The 18,855-nt window shown below is 52.7% G+C and overlaps 3 protein-coding genes and 3 non-coding genes across 6 annotated transcripts; 5 read left to right on the top strand and 1 right to left on the bottom strand.

Moving 5' to 3' along the window:
• Positions 1-3,843: 3,843 nt before the first annotated feature.
• ASPACDRAFT_1863023 (OPT family oligopeptide transporter) lies at positions 3,844-6,438 on the top strand (the record flags this gene model as incomplete). The annotated part of the gene is made up of 6 exons (XM_020197811.1): positions 3,844-4,009; positions 4,065-5,477; positions 5,534-5,699; positions 5,763-5,839; positions 5,886-6,288; positions 6,344-6,438. 6 exons carry the CDS (start codon positions 3,844-3,846, stop codon positions 6,414-6,416), a joined length of 2,298 nt encoding a protein of 765 aa, XP_020059971.1. The 3' UTR covers positions 6,417-6,438.
• Positions 6,439-8,168: 1,730 nt separating this feature from the next.
• ASPACDRAFT_75168 (uncharacterized protein) lies at positions 8,169-9,810 on the top strand. The gene is made up of 3 exons (XM_020204374.1): positions 8,169-8,516; positions 8,573-8,850; positions 8,906-9,810. The coding sequence occupies exons 1-3, from the start codon at positions 8,302-8,304 to the stop codon at positions 9,754-9,756; spliced, it is 1,344 nt and encodes a 447-aa protein (XP_020059970.1). The 5' UTR covers positions 8,169-8,301; the 3' UTR covers positions 9,757-9,810.
• Positions 9,811-10,406: 596 nt separating this feature from the next.
• On the bottom strand, positions 10,407-10,526 carry ASPACDRAFT_t45. Its single transcript has one exon. It is a non-coding gene; the product is annotated as a tRNA-Leu (tRNA).
• Positions 10,527-11,771: 1,245 nt separating this feature from the next.
• On the top strand, positions 11,772-11,890 carry ASPACDRAFT_t59. The gene has a single exon. It is a non-coding gene; the product is annotated as a tRNA-Leu (tRNA).
• Positions 11,891-12,531: 641 nt separating this feature from the next.
• Positions 12,532-12,650, top strand: ASPACDRAFT_t60. The gene has a single exon. It is a non-coding gene; the product is annotated as a tRNA-Leu (tRNA).
• Positions 12,651-15,489: 2,839 nt separating this feature from the next.
• ASPACDRAFT_11277 (serine/threonine protein kinase) lies at positions 15,490-18,354 on the top strand (the record flags this gene model as incomplete). Its single annotated transcript, XM_020195669.1, has 3 exons — positions 15,490-16,161; positions 16,222-18,171; positions 18,256-18,354. Coding segments are annotated over 3 exons (2,721 nt in total), but the record flags the coding sequence as incomplete, so codon positions are not given.
• Between the last annotated feature and the right edge of the window lie 501 nt (positions 18,355-18,855).

The following is an 18,855-nucleotide window of genomic DNA, read 5'->3' as shown; positions in this document are numbered from 1 at the left end:
ACACCACCAGGTGACTACCCAAGCGTTATTCAAGGATCAATTTCCTTGTACAATATAATTGGCTCGTTGCGCTTGATGCAACTTTCGATTAAAGATCGTTAATGCATGAGCGGCGCCACTTCCTGCTAGATTGGTGCTGCATAAGCGCAGAATGTCATGTCAATCTTGTATCAAACCGATATTTGGGAAGAAAAATAAGCACCAAGAAAGACAGAAGAGAAACAAGTATATACTATTTTGGAACTATGGGCTTCCAAAAACTCTGCACTCTTTTGTATCAGGCGCTGATTCGGTCCGCGCACCAGAGACACTCTTTCCACCAAACGCCCCTGGCCTGAGAGGCCTGGTCTGATAAAAGCCTCGAGTCTTCAACTAACAGACAGGAACATGCGACATTCATGGTTTCGTTTATAGCCTTGAACTATCCGAGCCAAATCATAGTGCACAGCTATTTTCAATTCTCGATCATGCTTCGCAAGTCAACAGCCTTCCGAAGAGCCGGTTTACACGTGAACGGTATTTTACATGGAAACAAACCCACCGTTCTGACAATAAAAACATCATCTTCTTCTTCATTTTCATCCGCTCTGCTCTTCAACGTCAAACACCAACTTACACCTCCGAACCGTCTTCCCCTCCCGCAAAGCATGCAACCCCGGAATCACCCCGGGCAAGCCCCCATCCGAAAACCGCACGGGGGTGCGAAACAATGGTTCCCTCATCCAACAGCCGTGTTGCCTCGCGGATCTGGTTGGTGGCGGCCGGGTCGCAGTAGTCGAAGACTTGGTCGGCGCCGCGACTCCGGACGAGGGACTCATGCTGGGGCAGTAAGCAGGTCGTGACCACCGTGTAGCCGGAGAGCTTGGCGAATTGGATCGCCACGGTGCCGACCGCGGTCGAACCCCATAGAAGAGGATGTGTTGTGGTGGAGAGGTTGGTATGGGGGAGAAAATGGAGGAGAGGATGGAGGAAGAGCCAGCCGTAGGCTCTAATAAAGCGATTGCCCGATGGTGATTACGACGACACCCAGCGTGGCCGCATCTTGAAGACTGAGACGCGCCGGGATGACTGCTTGCAGGTCAGCCTAAATCAGGATGTACTCGGAGAAGGCCCGTCGGAGGGCTGCTCCGGGTTGCAGCCATGGACGAGGCCGAACACGGTAAAGATATCATCTTCGCATGTTCAACAAGAAACATTTAAAAGTGAGAGTAAAGCAGGATATCCCCAACATTCGAGTAAGGAAGGTCAAAAGCACGGGCAACATAAGCATTACTTAACCATACAACACACCCGTGACCCGGCAGTCAGCTCTAGATACTATAGGCGAAAGGACCAATCAGATTCGGGTCAGACAGTAGAGACGGAACGGTACCTACAATCATCCATCTTCTCTTAAGGTCTTTGGGGTCCCCAAACCGAACTATTTCTGGTTCCAATTTCTATCTCGAAATTTTCCTCTTACATATTCACACTCTTTGTCGACCATGGAAGAACCCAAGCCGGGACCGGGTGCGCAACCTCGCATCATTCGGACTGCAGTTGTAGAAGATGCAACAGCACCCAATGATGACCTTGATGCAGCCACACCCTGCCTTTACGGGGATCGATTGCATATAATGACTGCGACGTGAGTTTGACCTCCCCAAGTTTCTGCTATAATGCGTGATATGTACCTCGCTTACCTGGACTTTAAAGACTTGCCTGTGCCTCTTCTTAACAAATCTTGAGATTCCTGTCGTGACAACCTCTCTGATCAGTATATCGACTGAGTTTGGCGGACTGGACAAGATTTCCACGGCATACATGCTTGGATATGCCGGTAGGTAGCCACTCTCAAACTCCCTTGCTGGTATTGATTGATCTCTGCAGGAGTCCTCGTTCTCTCCGCCAGATTTAGTGATATCTTCGGTCGGAAACCATGCCTTCTAGTTGGTGTCGGGTTGTTTATAGTCTTTTTCGCAGCCTGTGGTGTTGCTCAGACGAAGGAAAAACTGTGAGTTCCAACAGTAATCACTGGCAAGGTGCACAACATCCCGCTGCGGATACCAACCCTTGTCGATTAAGATTTTCTTTCGCGCCTTCCAAGGCCTCGGTGGTGCAGGCAACTCTTCTGCACGATTATCGTCCTAAAGAGCCCCCTGAGAAGTATGCGAAATATACCGGTATGATCTCAGTGGTCTTTGTCTTCTCGCTTCTTCTGGGCTCGTTGTTCGGAGGTGCAATCACTCAACACTCCACCTGGCGATGGATAGTCCTTCTCAAGTAAGGTCTCTCTTGTTTTCATTAGTTCGCTGTCTCTACCGCTGAACGACAATAACCAGTCCCCCCGGAACGTGTCGCCTCCGTATCTCTGATCATGGTTTTGTCTAGCAACTATTCCCATCATAATAAGCCCAACGCTAGTGTTGGCCTTAATTTGGTCCTTGCAGAGAACCTATCTCAGAGTCGACATTCTCGGAGCTAACCTGGCTCCTGGCCGCCACCCTTCTGCTGGTGACTGCTCTCGATTAAGCCAACGAGCAATCCACCTGGCGATCGGCGTTCACCATCACATTACTCATTGTCTCGGATCTCTATGGGTAGATTTCGTCGCTTGGGAGTGACGAGTGACACGGAGCACGACTATCACGATAAGTTCCAGAGACAGCAGGTCATGCTCTACCCGGGCCTGAGCGGGCCGAATTCCGGACCACTCCAGGCGACTAAGGCAAGACGACCAGATATGCAAGCCCCTCATGCACCCTTTCAAGTCTTTGCAGTTCTTGCAGTGGTACTGCGACTTTTCGCAGCCTATGCAACGAACAATTGACTCAACAGCCCCAACCTAGAGTGAGGTTCCCGTAAAAAAGATAGACATTTGCTCTACCTAGCTTATCTTTTTACTAGTTTGTTGCCTGTTCAGTCAGCTTAGCTCTACTCCAGTAGGAGAGTCGGGGCTGGTGATTACATGCCATATCAACGAAGCCAGAGCCGAACAGTTGCCACCTTACACAAATCCCTGTAAGACTTGCAAACTCCTTATCAGCTAAGTTGTATTTGTGCTTGATTGCCGTTGCTCTGCTTGCTATTTTTCAGCTTACTTGTCTTCTACACGATTAGCTTTCAAGAAACGTGCTATATCACATATCCAGGATTATCCTTGGCAGTGAGAAACATGAACTAATATTCTGGCAGCTATTGTTTTCACGGTATGCACCATGGGGAATATCCCTGAACCCCCGACCCAAAAATGATTTGAGTGACCCGACAACCTGTGGGGAGACCGGTACCTACCGTTCTGATATCTAGTACCCTGGGGTGTCGCTTGGACCCGACGACCCGACAACCCCCTGCGCAAGTCCGACGGAGTGCGAGAAAGGATTTTGTTGATGCCCCCACCAAAATGGCGGGGTGTCTTATCGCGCCCAATCCGAGACGAGACTATCAACATCTCAGAAGTCTTTACGTTAGGCCTACTGTAACCGAGCAGGGTCCTTATCAGCTAGTCCCCTCGGGTAGCGCCACTAAAAATGCTTAGCCGATGCTTAGCCTCGATACTGATGCTGCATGCCGCGTTGCGCCGGAGCTAGGCATTGGACGATAACTTAGCAAATAGCAAGGTATGGTTCGCTTATCAGCTGCAAATTAATCCTCCGCCACTGTAATACGAGCCGGTCGGCCGGTTCTAAGGGTGTGAGGGCCCCCTTGGTTCATATAAGTTGGGAACTCCATCTGTCATGGGTGCTGGTGCAAGGACGCACATCTCCCATTCTTGCAACCATGGAGATCAAACAGGCAGGGCTCTCGATAGACGAGGGGCTGACTGACAAGTATGAGGAGAAGTCTGGAAACGATCAATCTTCGATGGAGCCCAGGATCCTCGAGAAGGGAGAAACGTTCCCCGCGGACGAGGATCAAGGCTTCGAGAGCGACCAGGTGGTGAACACCGCGGCGGATCTAGTCACCCAGATCATCAAGGTCGAGGATGATCCCTCCCTCAACCCTTGGAGTTTCCGGATGGTTTTTCTGGGTATGTCTGTAGCATTGCAAAAGGCCAGGCGGCGTCTATGACTAATCTCATACAGGGGCTGGATTGTCTATCTTTGGTGGTGTGCTGCAGGAGATCTTTTACTTCAAGCCGCAGACCATCTACGTCTCCCAAGTGTTCCTAACCGTCATTGCTTATATCTTGGGAGAAGCCATGGCGTATGCCATTCCCCGTCGCGGTGTGATCGGACGCCTGTTGAACCCCGGGCCGTTCAATGCCAAAGAACACGCTGCTATTGCCCTGATGTCCTCGGCCGCCACTCAGTCTGCACTGGCCACTGAAGCACTTTCGGCCCAACAGCTTTTCTACGGTGGCTATCCCAACCATGCCGCGGCTATTTTCATCGTCCTCTCCTCCCAGCTGATCGGATTCGGGATTGCGGGTCTTCTGCGCGATGTGATCGTGCGCCCGACCAAGATGATCTGGCCCATGACGTTGCCCATCACTACTCTTCTCGAGTCCATACACAAGGACAAGCAAGAGGCGAAGGCAAAACTGAAGATCTTCTATATCTTCTTCGGGGCGCTTTTCGTCTGGACGATCATCCCCGAATACATCTTCCCTGTTTTGGAGGGTGTCTCCATCTTCTGCTTGGCCAGCCAGCACAATCTGGTATTCACTAATCTGTTTGGTGGTGCCTCTGGAAACGAAGGGCTGGGATTCCTCTCCCTTTGTTTTGACTGGAACTATATAGCATCTCTTGGTTCGCCACTTTGGGTTCCGCTCTACTACCTGACCAACAACCTTATTGGCTACATAGGGTGCATTGTGCTTTTCATGGGTGTGTACTATGGTAACATCTGGCGCTCGCAGGACTTCCCGTTCCTGTCTCAGCTGCTTTACTATGGTGACTCAAACTCCACAAACTACAATGCCTACAATCAAACCCTCATCCTCAATGCGGACTATACTGTTGATCCTCAAGCCCTGCAAGAGCAAGGCCTGCCCTGGCTGACCGGCACTTACGTCGCCTACCTGATCACATCGAATATGGGTCTAACTGCTACATTGACGCATATGTTACTATGGAACTTCGACGATATCAAGGTGGGCTGGGCGTGGGCTGCACCGAGCCAACTCAAGAAGTGGCTCAAGCCTGAGACATACAAGTTCTGGGCGAATCAGGAGACCCCGGAGGAGCGGTTGCAGCGTCGCGTGAACGACACTTCTCTGGACCCACACTACCGGCTCATGCTGCGCAACTTGTACTATGACACGCCGCTCTGGTGGTGGGGAGCAGTGCTCCTTGGCAGTTTCGCCGTCGGTATGGGCTGTCTGTATGCCATGAAGTCCACGCTCCCCTGGTGGGGGTTCATCATCGCCAACTTGCTCACGCTTCTTTTCATGCTCTTCTTCGGCGCCCAATATGGGCTGACCGGATTCCAATTCAATGTGCAGCCAATCTGTCAGATGTTGGCGGGCTATATGTTCCCTGGCAAGCCATTGGCCAGTATGTGTCTCCCCGGGTGCACTCTCCACCTTTGCTCGTTGCTAATGCGTCCTCAGACCTCTATTTCACTTGCTTTACGTATAACTCTCTCCAGCAGGGGCAGGTTTTAGCCAAGGACCTACGACTTGCGCAGCAGGTCCACTTATCCCCACGGTGCACCTTTTTCGTGCAAGTCAGCGGGTGCATTATCGGGGCCCTATTCAATTATGTGATGATGTTGATGTGCGACCCCATTCTAGTCCACGGTTACGATTTCCATGTGTGTACTGACCTGCCGTCCTGAAGCATCGTACAAAATCAATCGGAAATCCTGCTCTCCGAAGACGGTACCAATATCTGGAGCGGTGCCAATGTTCAGATAAGTGCCCTTCTGGCTTCCCAGACAAAGAGGAACCCGGCTGATCTCAGTTTACCAGTTCAACAGCCTTGCGATTGCCTGGAGTATGGCCAAGGACATGTTCTCCATCGGTGGCCGGTACCAATGGGTCACGATCTCCTACCTGGTCGGCTTCGCCGTGCCTGTTCCATTCTGGCTGGCGAACCGCTTCTACCCGTCCGGCATCTTCTCCTACCTCAATACCTCGATCATTCTGTGGTACATGGGCTGGCTGTTCGTGGGCATCAACGCCTCCATTCCGGTCTATTTCGCTCTTGGCTTCGCTGCTCAGTTCTGGCTGCGTCGCTACCACCCGCACCTTTTCAACAAGTATAACTACATTGTCTCCGCTGCTCTAGATGGCGGGACGCAGATCTGTGTCTTCATCCTTACTTTTGCTGTCTTCGGAGGCAGTGGCACTTCGCACCCTTTCCCGTAAGTTGGTCCCAGAGCCTGGTTTTGAGTGACATTGACCGGCTAATCGAGTCAGTACCTGGACCGGTAATCCCGACACGAGTGTTCATAATTTGGACTACTGCATGGTGAACCCGGCGACGCTTTAAAGCTGCCGTGGTGTGGATAATTCGAAGACGGGATGACTAAGAAGTGGAATTTATTTTCAACATCAGCATGGCTTTTTCGATCAACGGAGAGGAACATAATAATAAAGTCAGTCACTAAAGGGTGTAGCATGTAATAGCTTGTCCTTTTTAATCTAGAATTCTAAAGACCGTTGTTGTCAGGCAAAGCATGCAGAAATCAGCTCAGTAATGGGTCGGAGGTTGGGGAGTCAATGTGCATTATGACACCTCAGGCATGAATTGAATTGAACTTCCCGCGCCCGCAGCCCGCTTTTTTGCCCACACTTCCACATCCTTCCACACTTCCACACTTCCACACTTCCCCTGTTCTTTCCCCAGCAACCAGTCGCCCTTCAATCTCGATTGAATGCACTGAAGGCCCAGTACTACTCGGCATGTAGCGATAAGCTGTGCTTTGCACCACTTGTGCCTCCCAGGACCTGACTTGCAGCCGTTCAGACATCATCACCCTGAGAGCCTGGGCCTCCGCCGGCTAATTTAAGGGCAGTCAGTCCCTGTCGGAGGTTCGGGTGGGAAATCGACCACCGACCTCCGACGCTTTATTTTTCCGTTGGGCCCACCGAGCTCTCTCGATCCACTGGCTAGACTGCACCTTACACCTTTGCGTGCCTGCGTGCCTGCTTGCTTGCTTTTGCAGAGGCCCACACCACAAGTGTCCTTGAAGCCTTTGAGCCTTTATGAACCCCCTTCTGCCCATGGTCTAGCACGATTACATTTTGGGTGAGGGCAGCCTTGAGCTTCCATATGAGCATGAGCCGCTGGCTCTTACTCTATGGTAATGCTTGCCACAATCCCTTGGGCCTCGCCAGGGATGTTGATCTGCACCTGCTGACTCCCCACAGACAAGCGAACCTCCACTACTGGTCTTGGCACTACGCAAGTCTAATAAATAACTTATCAATGCAGAGTTGCAGGCACCGTCCTGAGCGAACTCTTGCACCTTGCGCGCATCATGTCTGCTGCTGCCCGTCCGGATCATCCCTCAGGTCCAACGCCGCCCTTGAACCAGTCGTGTGAAAATTGTCGAGCCCTCAAAGTCCGCTGCCTGCCGGATCCGAATATTGCGCATCAATGCCAACGTTGCACCCGCACCAGACGAATCTGTGTTTTTGCGCACACCCTGCGACGCCAGCCTCGAAAAAAGACCGGATCACGGGTCGCTCAGCTGGAGAAAGATGTCCGCGACCTGCGCGCTTTACTCCACGAGCAGAATGCCCCGAATCAAAGATCGAATTCAGCCGGCGTTGACACCGTTGCCGCTGCTGTCTCCCTTTCCCCCACCACCACCGCCGCCGACACTGCTGCTGCCGCCTCCGCCGCTACCGCCACCACTGCAAGTCCCGTCTCAGAGACGGCTCCCACTTGCGCGGCGGCAACAACAACAACAACAACAACAATAACACCTTTTGCATCCGTCATCTCCGACTCTGCCCGTTTACCGACTGCCTCATCATCTTGTCCTCCTCGCCCGATCGTGACAAGCCCGGTTGCCAACCCCCCTTCCCATGTCAGCACCACTGGCTCGACATTCATGAGCTCTTCGCCCGGCTCTGCAGATGTCGTCGACCGTGGTATTATCTCTTTGGAGACGGCACAGATGCTGCTGTCTGTCTTCATCTCTGAACTCACTCAATTCTTTCCGGTGGTTGTTCTTCCGGGGGACACGAGTGCCGACTTCCTACGCAGGACGAAGCCAGTGCTGTTCCTGTCCATCATCGCAGCAGCGTCGCTAACGCTTGAAACACCGCACGCGACCGTCCTACATGAAGAACTTCTCGCCGGCTTCGCGACGCGATTCTTTCTAAGGCAGGAGAAGTCACTAGATTTGGTACAAGCCCTCCTCGTAATGCTTATCTACTACCTCCCTCCCAAATCAGCTATGCATGGGCAGTATTATCAATACACGCATATCGCAACCACTATGGCGCTAGAGCTTGGGATCGCAGCCGGTGCCGTTGGTCGCAAGACTCAACGCTGCCATGCGGGTGAGGGGGAATTGCCCCCATCAGTACATAGTGACCAGGCCCGGGCCGTCCTCGGCTGCTATCATTTCGCATCAAAGTATGGGCCACTCGCTCACCAGCATTTTACTGTCTGAGTTACTGACTTGTCTACAGTGTTAGCATGCAGACACGTCGACCGAACATGCTCTGCCACAATGCTGTCATCGGCGGTTATGTCAAGCATCTTAGTGTCTCTACCAGTGCTTTGGACCAGCAACTGGCAGCATGGTTCGGGCTGCAGAGGATAATGGATGAGACACTGGCTGCTGCAGGTCATGACAACACTCTGACGGACACTCAGATGTTGGAATCGCAGATGTTGCCGATCCTCAAGTGGTTCGACACTCGTATGCTGCAGTGGAAGATGTCGATTCCGAAGGATATGTTCACGAGTACGTATCCACGTCCGCGGTTAATGATATATCACCAGACACTCATTCTCTCTAGCTTGGATGGATCTTGAATACCACTACCTTTACCTTGCGATTCATGAACAAGCTGCGGGCGAGGGCTACCGTGACCCCGACGCAGCAACCCGCAGGTATTACACACTGCCCCCTCTCGAGGGCGACACGGAGCGACATAGGGCCAATGTGCCGATCAGCGCGGCGCGGGTACAGATCATCACGAAATGGGTGCTCTCTGCCCAGCAACTTCTCGACGTCTTCCTGCAATGCGACATTCCGACCCTGCGCAAGCTACCAAATATGACCTACACGCGGATGATCTTAGGGGTCTCCTCCCTTCTGCGTATCTACCACATGACCCAGCTCGGCCCTCTGAGCGAGGTTATCACTCCACAGATGATTAATGTCGACGAATACTTGGATCGCCTATCACATGCCCTATCGGAAGCCTGCGATAACCAGAAATTCCGCGTCCCGAGCAAATGGTACCACGTCGTGGCCGTCAAGAACCGCGAGTGGTACGAACAGCTCCAACGACGGCTGGCGGGCTATTCCTCCGAGAATCCCTCGTACCTGCGCGGGATCTTCCCGCCCCCGACCTCCACGGCGGCAGGTGTGCCCGGCGCACAGCCGCCTGGGATGTTGCCCTCGCTGGTTCCCGGTGGTGCCCCGGCTTACATGGAGCCATGGTATGCGGACGACCCGGCTGGAAGGGCGGACGCCGTGAGGGAAATGCCGGCCGTCGGGGGCGCTGCGGCGCCGATGATGTATCTCTCCTCGATGCAGCCGGTCCCGGGCGCCGTTGAGGCCGGTGGGCACTTCGCGCCTCCTGCGGGCAACGCCGGGTGGCGCTTGGATGAGCCGCTCCCCGATCTGTCGTTCCCGTATTAATGATGTATACATGTGTAATGAAGCGATGAGCCTACGCAGAATCCGTCCGCTGTGCCTCACCCGCAGTCTAATCGCTAATTGAATGATTACCGTAACCGCGTGGCGCTCGACTTGTAATGGGGCCATTATCTGAAGAGAAAAAAAAAATCCTTGGCCACTCGTAGGCAGGCATGAGACCGTCGCGTCGGTCTTGATCAGATCCCACGACTACAGCATCATCGGCGCTGGTTTTAACTTATGATGTATATTATATGGTCGAACACATCCCAGCTGCAGAATCGCACCAAACAAGGGTCCTCGGGCATGGGACCTCATTTCACCCTCCGATCTCCGATGCGGATGCACACGGTGCCGGTGGAGAGCGGAGGGGGGGGGTGTGGACCCTTCGGTGCAGCAGGGATTGCATAAAAGTGAGCTCCGTTGGTTTGATCGAAATATCAGATTAGATTAGATTGATATAGCGAAAAGGGGGTTCAACTTTTAGCAGGAAATCAAAAGGCAGTGCCGTGTCGCTGGGTAGGCAACGGGTTTGTGCGCAGTCGACGGGTGAACAAAATGTATCTCACCCCCTCCGTTCCCCTACGGCGTACGTGATTCTCCCGCTACGTGAGTAGGGCAAAAGTATTCGAGTGAATAGGTGCAAAAAGTAATGACAAGAGTGGGATTCGAACCCACGCCACTTGCGTGACTAGGAATATTGCTCGGATAGAGCGAATATGTGTGATCAGGTTGCCTGACCCTAGCGCCTTAGACCGCTCGGCCATCTTGCCTATTTGATGAAAAGAGCTCACAACCTCTGCTAAATGTAGAAAGCAAGCTAGTCCGGCGCATTCCAAAATCATTTATGTGTGAGTTTGGAGTTGAGGTGCTGGGGTGGTTGTGCTGGAGGTATTCGCTGAGTGTTGTGAAATAGTACTTGGGCTTGCCGACTTGTTCTTTGTAGTAAGTATAAGTTATCCTTGTGGGGTGTTGGGTGGTGGTGGACTGAAGTGGTGCATTGCGTTGTGGTTATATATTGTTTCGGGCTGGATGCTATAGTTACTAGAAGGCATAGCCTCCCGGCCGACCAGACCACCATCCATGAAAACAAACAGCCACAACAAGTCAACACGTACAATAAGAACTGGAAAGCAAAGCCACCCCCGGTTAGCATCAAAAAGCACGAACCACACCCCAGACGAAACCACAGAACATCCCCAGCAATCACCTATACGTCCTGGCCCCAACAACCATGACGAGACAACCGCGAGATATATCGGGTAGCCAGGGGGGGGACAGGGGGAAACCAACCATAAGGGCCGCACCAGGCGAGTGCATATGAAAACAATGACAAGTAAGACTTGACAGATCCCCTGCCATTTTCAGCGAGAACAAAACCCACTGCGTTTCCATGGTACCTGAACACCGGAGACCGATAGCCATACAAGGACACGAGCCACAAGCAGAGGCATGTATCAAATACCACATACAAAAGGATCACGCACAGTGTGTCATGCGAGGTACCACACAGGCCATGGAACACCGACCACGGCAAGACACCGACAACCAGACCCAATAGTATACCACCATACGCCAACAAGCACCAGCATGTTGGTATACACCGAGCGCAATGGCTGCCAAGAGCCAACAAACCTCTCCGGTTAGACTAGTCTCAAGCACACTGAAAATCAAGCCGAGCCCTCAAGAGCCACGAACCCAAATGCAGCAATGAATAGCCCGAGATGTGCATCAATACACCGGCAAATGGCTGCCTTCCCACAGAGTTGCGATGACCATCACCCATGACACAAGGCTGCAAGCAGAGGCTCGGCCACACGATGTTGGGGTTACTGGAATTGTTGCAGCGTGCGAATACCACAACAAGGATCCCAGAAACCTATTTATCTGACACCTTGGAGTTTGATAGTAGGGTACCATGCAATAGCCAGAACGGTCTGCGAACCGAAAGCACCTAGCGACATGCCTCCTGTTTCTCGCCGTGCATAGAGCCACCAACACTTCCAATCAGCATCCAAGGCAAGATGGCCGAGCGGTCTAAGGCGCTAGGGTCAGGCAACCTGATCACATATATTCGCTCTTCCGAGCAATATTCCTAGTCACGCAAGTGGCGTGGGTTCGAATCCCACTCTTGTCATTACCTTTTGCACCTATCCACTCGAATACTTTTGCCCTACTCATCAACCCACATACCATCGCGTTGCTTTACTTCGTTTTGCCACTGTCCTGCACCTGCATACGACTACCATAGCAAAGTGTCGGCCATTCCCGCCCTGCCACGCCAGACACCCCACTGCGGTCCGATTTTGAGTTTGCCCCCCCTTTTTTTTTTTTCCTGTCCGGTTTCTGGACGCAGACCCTCTCACTCATCGGACGTGCATCCAAGCGAGATGCGTTGCATCGGGTCGTGCATACGGCTATGACCTCATCGTGTCGTTGACAGCGACAGATCGAGTATGCGGCACACGCCCTCGGAGTTGCGCCGAAGGTAGAGCGGGTGCGACTTAATATGATTACCCGTAGTTCAATTGCGAATCCATCCGCCAACCGCCAGTCAATAGTGCTATGTATCGTCCTACAGCCTGCCTATTCAAGTGAGGCGGGTTAATTGCATGAGACGTTGTGCCTTCAACTCAGCGCACAGCCATGATCAGACCAAGTAAGCAAGACTAGCCCGTGTTCGACGGCCGGCGTCCAAGCATCAGAGTAGTAGTTCAAGGCATTGTATACCTGGTTGGGGAACATGTGTGCTTACTAGGTTGCTTTCTTCAACAACCGGGCAAGATGGCCGAGCGGTCTAAGGCGCTAGGGTCAGGCAACCTGATCACATATATTCGCTCTTCTGAGCAGTATTCCTAGTCACGCAAGTGGCGTGGGTTCGAATCCCACTCTTGTCATCTCTTTTTGCTTCTACTCCGTCCATCTCTGATGAAATGGGAATGAGGTGCTTTCCGTTTGCCGAGCGCACCCTTCACCTCTCTATTACCATTACCAGAACCATCGTCTTGCTACCCTGATGCGTTGACGCATTAAAAATCGCTTTTACCCGTCTACCGCTCTCGGTCCCATGTTTGCTGGCAACGGTGTTTACACGGACTGGGGGAAATGCTTCAACTAGGCGAGCTGGTGCAGCCCCCATCGTACATTTGTTGCACGATCGCGCAAATCCACTCTCAGACTCGCACCCAGAAGGCTATAGACACCACGCGTGTTGGGAACAGTGATCGCGCTGGCTGTTGATCGTCTGTGAGCAGTAGAGGCCTGGAAGTTGAGGTTGGCCAACTCACGACGGCGGTGAAGCAAACAGACATCCCAGAAGTGACAGGTCAGTCGGTCGTTGCTCGCCAGTGAGATTGACATGTACGGAGTCCTCTTACTCTGAGTAGAGTCTGTTTCTATACAGACCAGAAGCGCTTGTATATGTGCCTGGGTCGCAAAGGACGTCCAAGATACCCCAGCCTTACATCGTGGCAGTAGGGGACCCAATCTAACCGAACTGTCGAAAAGCCCATAGACCCTGATAGCCGTGCGTTGTTACTGCATAGTTACGATGATGATAATATTGCCCGTAGACCGTAAATCCCTCCCGGGCTTCTCAAACACCACACCCAACACACCTGATCCTTAGGAGGCGTCTCAAAAATGAGCTGTATGTCTTACACTGGCATTGGGTACAGCATGAACCCAACAATGGTGACGTCTGGATGTTGGCATCATCTGATAGAAAAAGAAGTCGTTGACGGAGTCACCCTCAGATTGTGCTCAAGTTATGCACAACTCGGCCGACCATGTGGTCATGATAATGTCATGCCTCTCTATCTTTAGAAACAAAGCAATGCGGAGAAGACTCCAGACGGGTCAATATCAGGGAACATTATACTCGTAGATCGACACAGTGGACAGGCACTCTATCTCTCTCCCTCGGATCTCGATAGGGAGATCTTAAAAAAAAGACTGGGTCTTGGGAATGATGATGCTGAATGATATCGTCCTTTTTGTCTAGGCTTGTGATGCCTTTATGAACTCACACTCTGGATACTGCATTGCCCGAAACGGAATAAAGTTTACATGAGATGGGAAGAGACCGCTAACTGATCCCTATTGGAACTAAGCCCCCTCCTTCCAAAGGCTCATGCAGCTAGCCAGCGGCCACTGCGTACAGTAAATATGACAGTGTGCATCCCGTTTCAGGAGAGGCGAGTTTGACCCTGAGATTAAGGGGCGTCGAGCTGAAGCCCTCGCCCAGCCTTACAAGGAGCCGTGCCGCACACACACGCACACGGCACCGTGCTGAGCCTAGACCGGGACTTTTATGGTTTCGAGTGACAGGCCCAGATCCCTTGGTTAGGCCCTTTGTCGATGGGAGAGCCAAGGTGAAGAGGAGAGAATTTCCTGAATTGTGACTGAGTATGTGGTTTCTATCCCGTGTAAGATGTAGAATGTCAGGCATCCTTAATCTTGAAGGAATTGTCCATTCACGCCCCGACCGTACCTGAGGGGGCGGCGGAGGGAATCCCCTGGGTTGCAGTGGGAAAACACCAGTGGCGTTCTCTTGGGTGGGGCGGGGGACTCAGACTAGGAGACTAAACAACACCAAGATAAGCCCTAAGTCTGGCCCTGATCAGGACGAGGGATTAGGGCCGGGCTGGGTAGAGGCTTGATTGGTGGAGGGGATGACCGTTGCCTGTTTGGGTCCTTCTGGGGGTTTCTTTTCAGGAGCACTGCAGGCAATCAAATCATTCAGCTTCAAGGTTCAGAGTTTCGTTTCCACTTGTTTTTCAACTTCGCTTTTCTCCCACCGCCACCACTTCTCAAGTGGGGGCTACCATATCTCCATGACTCTGTCCATTTCTGCATCGATCGGATGCGATCAATCTATTCATCAAGCCGGAGGAGATGGCTTTATTTGAAATTGATGCAACAAAGATCGAGGGAATAGGCAGAGTGACCAGCAATGGTCAATATTTGAGTTGCCAGTCCGACAGCAACAATGTGGTTCAAGAATGATCGACAGATTCCTTTCTCCCTCTTTCAACGCCCCCTCCAATTGCACAACCATGACTTCAGGGCCCTCTCTTAGTCTTCCATTCTACACATCGGGAAAAACTGAAACATGGTCCGCGTGGGTTTCCATCTTTTTGCTTCAATTCTTATTTTTATTTTTATTTTTTATTTTTATTCTCTTTCATTTTTTTTTTTGACTTGGCCGGACATTTGGGGGGATTTTCTGACAAGTCGCATGCACTTGTTGACATTCCGCCTTCTTATCTGTCGCCTGGCCTGGGGTCGGTCCTTTGTGTCGGTTTCAACCCCGTTCAAGTCTCACCTCTCGTTATTGATTTCTCCTCTTACTTTCTTTCCCCGACCGGCTCTGTCTTTTCACTCGTTCGCTCGCTCACTTTTCGGTCTCAGCCTGGGCAGTAATCACAATTAAACCACTCGCTTCGGAATTGTTGATTCCCTCGACAGACTGCCGATCGCTGGTCCAATCCACGCGGTCTCCTCAATTTACACCATCCGACCCACCATCAACTCCACACGAACCGGTGGACTCAGCACACTCGTTTTCTGCCATTGATCGTTGGTTCCTGCTTTGCCTCTGGTGGGAATCGCTTGGGATTCACCCCCTCCCGCCAATTGCGCTTGCGCTTACGCACTGGGGCTGCCGGGCAGCTTCTGGACTCCTCACCCTAGTCGATCGTTCTTATATCGCCCTCCCCCCGTCCGGCCGCCCTGATGTCAGGAAGGCCTGGCATTACGGAGAAGCGGTTGTCCGCCAAACGCTTCCACCAGCTTCGCGACATGGCTCCCGACAATATGCTGAACCCTAATGATGTTACAATCGATATCCCGCTGCACTCAGTCTCCAGTCGCGGTCAAACAGGCGCTCGTAAGTCGAGCGTCAACGGACCCGACTCCCCGGGCCCTTATCAACCACCGGTCGATAATAGCGAAGAAAAGCAGGGACTCGTCGCACCAAATCCCGGTTTGCGCAGGCGAATCGACGAGTCCACTGGCCGTTCTATCGATGAACCCGAAGATGGTACCATCACTCGTGTCGGCCGCTTCTACCAGGCGGTCCTCAACTACTCAATCGCTACCCGCTACCTGATCTACGTGATACCGCTCGCTTTATTACTCGCCGTTCCGATTATTGTAGGAGCCACGGCCGCGCAGGACGCGACCATCGGCGGAGTGACTCTTCCTTGGTTCTTCTTCTGGTTTGAAATTGTCTGGATCAGTTTGTGGGCATGCAAGCTCGCAGCTCGGATCATTCCCTACGTCTTTCAAACATTGTGTGGATTTGTTAGCTCCGGAACCCGCAAGTATGCTCTTATCTTACGAAAGCTCGAATTTCCGATCGCCACCGTCCTGTGGTGTGTGGTTTGCTTGGTGACATTTTTGCCAGTAAGAGACGCTCCTTTCGACCACTGGGCCTTACCACAAGCTGACTGAGCCTTCGTCCAGGTTATGACGCAAAATCCCCACCAGAAGAAGATCAACGACACTTCGACCAAGTCATGGGAGAAGTCGATCAAGAATATCCTTTTCGCTCTTTTCGTTTGCAGTTTGATCTTCTTGGGCGAGAAGGCACTCGTGCATTTGATCTCCATCAGCTACCATCGGAAGCAGTTTGATGCACGCATTAAAGAAGGGAAGCGGAATGTCTACCTTATCGGTCTCTTGTATGACGCGTCTCGTCAGATGTTTCCCATGCACTGCAAGGAATTCCGAGAGGAGGACGCCGCCATTGCGGACTTCCTGCTACAAAACCCCGCGAGCAAGACACGCATACCCACCAGCGGCTCAGCTCCTCTCCGTCTCATTCGCGGAGTTGGTCAGAACGTTCAGAAAATTGGCCATAATGTTCAGAGAATCGGTGGCAAGGTCAAAGGTGCCTTTGGTGATGTCGCCCAAGAACTTACTGGCAAGCAAGTTTTCAACAACACCTCCACGCGCTCGATCGTGACAGGGGCATTGGAGCACCGCAGAACCTCGGAAGCCCTCGCGCGCAGAATCTGGATGTCGTTCGTGGTCGAGGGCCGGGATGCCTTGTATTTCGAAGATATTTGTGAGGTTCTCGGCACGGGGTTGGAAGTTGAGGCGGATGAATGCATGAAAATGCTCGACCGCGACGGTAACGGCGATATCAGCTTGGACGAGATGATCTTGGCGGTTGGAGAAGTCCAGCGCAACAAAAAGGCTCTGAACCACAGTTTGCATGACATTGACCAGGCCACTCGAGTCTTGGACAACCTCTTGATGACCGTGGCATTCATCGTGGGTGTTCTGGTCTTTGTCTCGTTCGTGACGACTGGATTTGGCACGGTCATTGCAGCAGGTGCCACTTCTCTGCTCTCCCTTTCTTTCGTCTTCTCCACTACGGCCCAGGAAGTGCTGGGCTCGTGTATCTTCCTCTTCGTCAAGCACCCCTTCGACGTGGGTGACCGTGTGGAAATCAGTGACAAGCCCTTCTTCGTCGAGCGCATCTCCCTCCTCTTCACCGTGTTTCGCAACGTCAACGACCACCGTATCACGCAGATTCCCAACTCGGTTCTCAACGGCTTGTGGGTAGACAACTTCACCCGTGCGAACGCCATGCACGAGGTCCTGAAGGTTCCCATCGATTTTGACACGACGTTCCAGAACATCCAGCGCCTCCGCGAGGAGCTGGAGGGATTCGTGCGCGACAAGGACAACTCGCGTGACTTCCAGCCCGACATCACCATCGATGTTAGCGGCGTCGGTGACATGGATAAGTTGGAGTTGAGCGTGTATATCCGGCACAAGTCCAACTGGTCGAACGAAGCAGTCCGCGCGACACGTCGCTCGAAGTTCATGTGTGCATTGATCGCCGCGGTACGCCGGGTGCCGATCCGCAAGCCAGGATCCGGTGGTGGCGACGATGAGGAGAAGCCCGAGGACAAGCTGGAGGACACCCCTGAAATCATTGTCGAGGATGTGGTCAAGCGCGCCAGACGCGACTCCGCCTCGTCCGCCGAGCCTGTTCGACGCCTTCCCCCGGATTCTAGCTTCGCCACGACCGAGTCGCGCTCTACCGGCTTTGACATGGGCCAGTCGCCGGGTTCCATCCAACGTCGTGGAGTTGGTGCGTCCGTCAGCTCCTACAGCGAGGGACTCAGTGCCGAGCACGCCGACCGCACGTACCCAAGCTCCCGTGATGGCCAGGAAGTCGACACGTATCAAACCCCAGCCGGGTCGCCCGGCCAGGAGCGCACGCGGAGCGTCAACTACGGCTCGATGACGCGCGAACAGTCGACGGGCCGGCGTAAGGAGGGCACCGCTAACATCATCTCGACCGCCACGGGTGGTGTGCCAGTCCTGTCTGAGCCGGTGCCTCCTCGGCGGCAACAGGAGCAGCAACAACAGCAACAGCAGCAGCAGCCCGTGCGGTTAGTCTCTGAGCAGAACCAGCAAGCCCAGACCCAACAAGCCGGTGCAGCAGCTGCAGCTGTGAACGGGTTCTCGGTCGCGCGCCAGCCGGAATATTACAGCTACCAGGGCCAGTACTACAATCCCGCCGAGGAGTCGTACGACCCCAACCAGCCCTTTGAGCTCCCGTCGATGGCGGAGCCGTCAGCCGAGGGCCAACGGGAGTATTCGTCACACACACTGGCTTCGTCGCGGACGGCCTATTCAGGCGAGTCGGCAGAGGAGCATCAGCCTCGGGCATACCCCCCGCGGCGGAACCCGTATGAGGGTCAATAAGAATGAAGACACAAGAACAAGCACAAACAAAGAGATACCGAAAGACGCAAGCAAACTAGAATAAAGTGTGATCACGAGTGACGATTGAATTCGATTCCACCATAGGGGGAAGGGAATGGCGTGAATTCTGTATTATTATCAAAGATCTATTCCCCAAGAAGCAAAAGACTGACTTTAGCTGATATGTTATGTGTATTTGACAAGAACCGATGTGGTTTACGCAGGTAAATAGTATGATAATATCATCTGAAGGGATATTGTTATTTCACCCGCCTTTCGTTCTACCATCCATAAGTCTATTATACAATCCATAATACATACAGTAAACACCTCCCCCGAAACCCGAGAACACGAGAAGAGGAGAAAAGGGTT

Source organism: Aspergillus aculeatus (assembly GCF_001890905.1).
Source record: "Aspergillus aculeatus ATCC 16872 unplaced genomic scaffold ASPACscaffold_2, whole genome shotgun sequence".
In the NCBI taxonomy this organism is placed as follows: Eukaryota; Fungi; Ascomycota; class Eurotiomycetes; order Eurotiales; family Aspergillaceae; genus Aspergillus; species Aspergillus aculeatus.
This window is presented reverse-complemented; position numbering and strand designations above follow the sequence as displayed.

Excerpts from the sequence above, each read along its gene's own strand:
- ASPACDRAFT_75168 (XM_020204374.1), top strand. The coding sequence starts at position 8,302 with ATGCTTATCTACTACCTCCCTCCCAAATCAGCTATGCATGGGCAGTAT. Across the intron at positions 8,517-8,572 it reads TGCTATCATTTCGCATCAAA|TGTTAGCATGCAGACACGTC; the intron begins GTATGGGCCACT and ends ACTTGTCTACAG. Across the intron at positions 8,851-8,905 it reads TCCGAAGGATATGTTCACGA|CTTGGATGGATCTTGAATAC; the intron begins GTACGTATCCAC and ends CATTCTCTCTAG.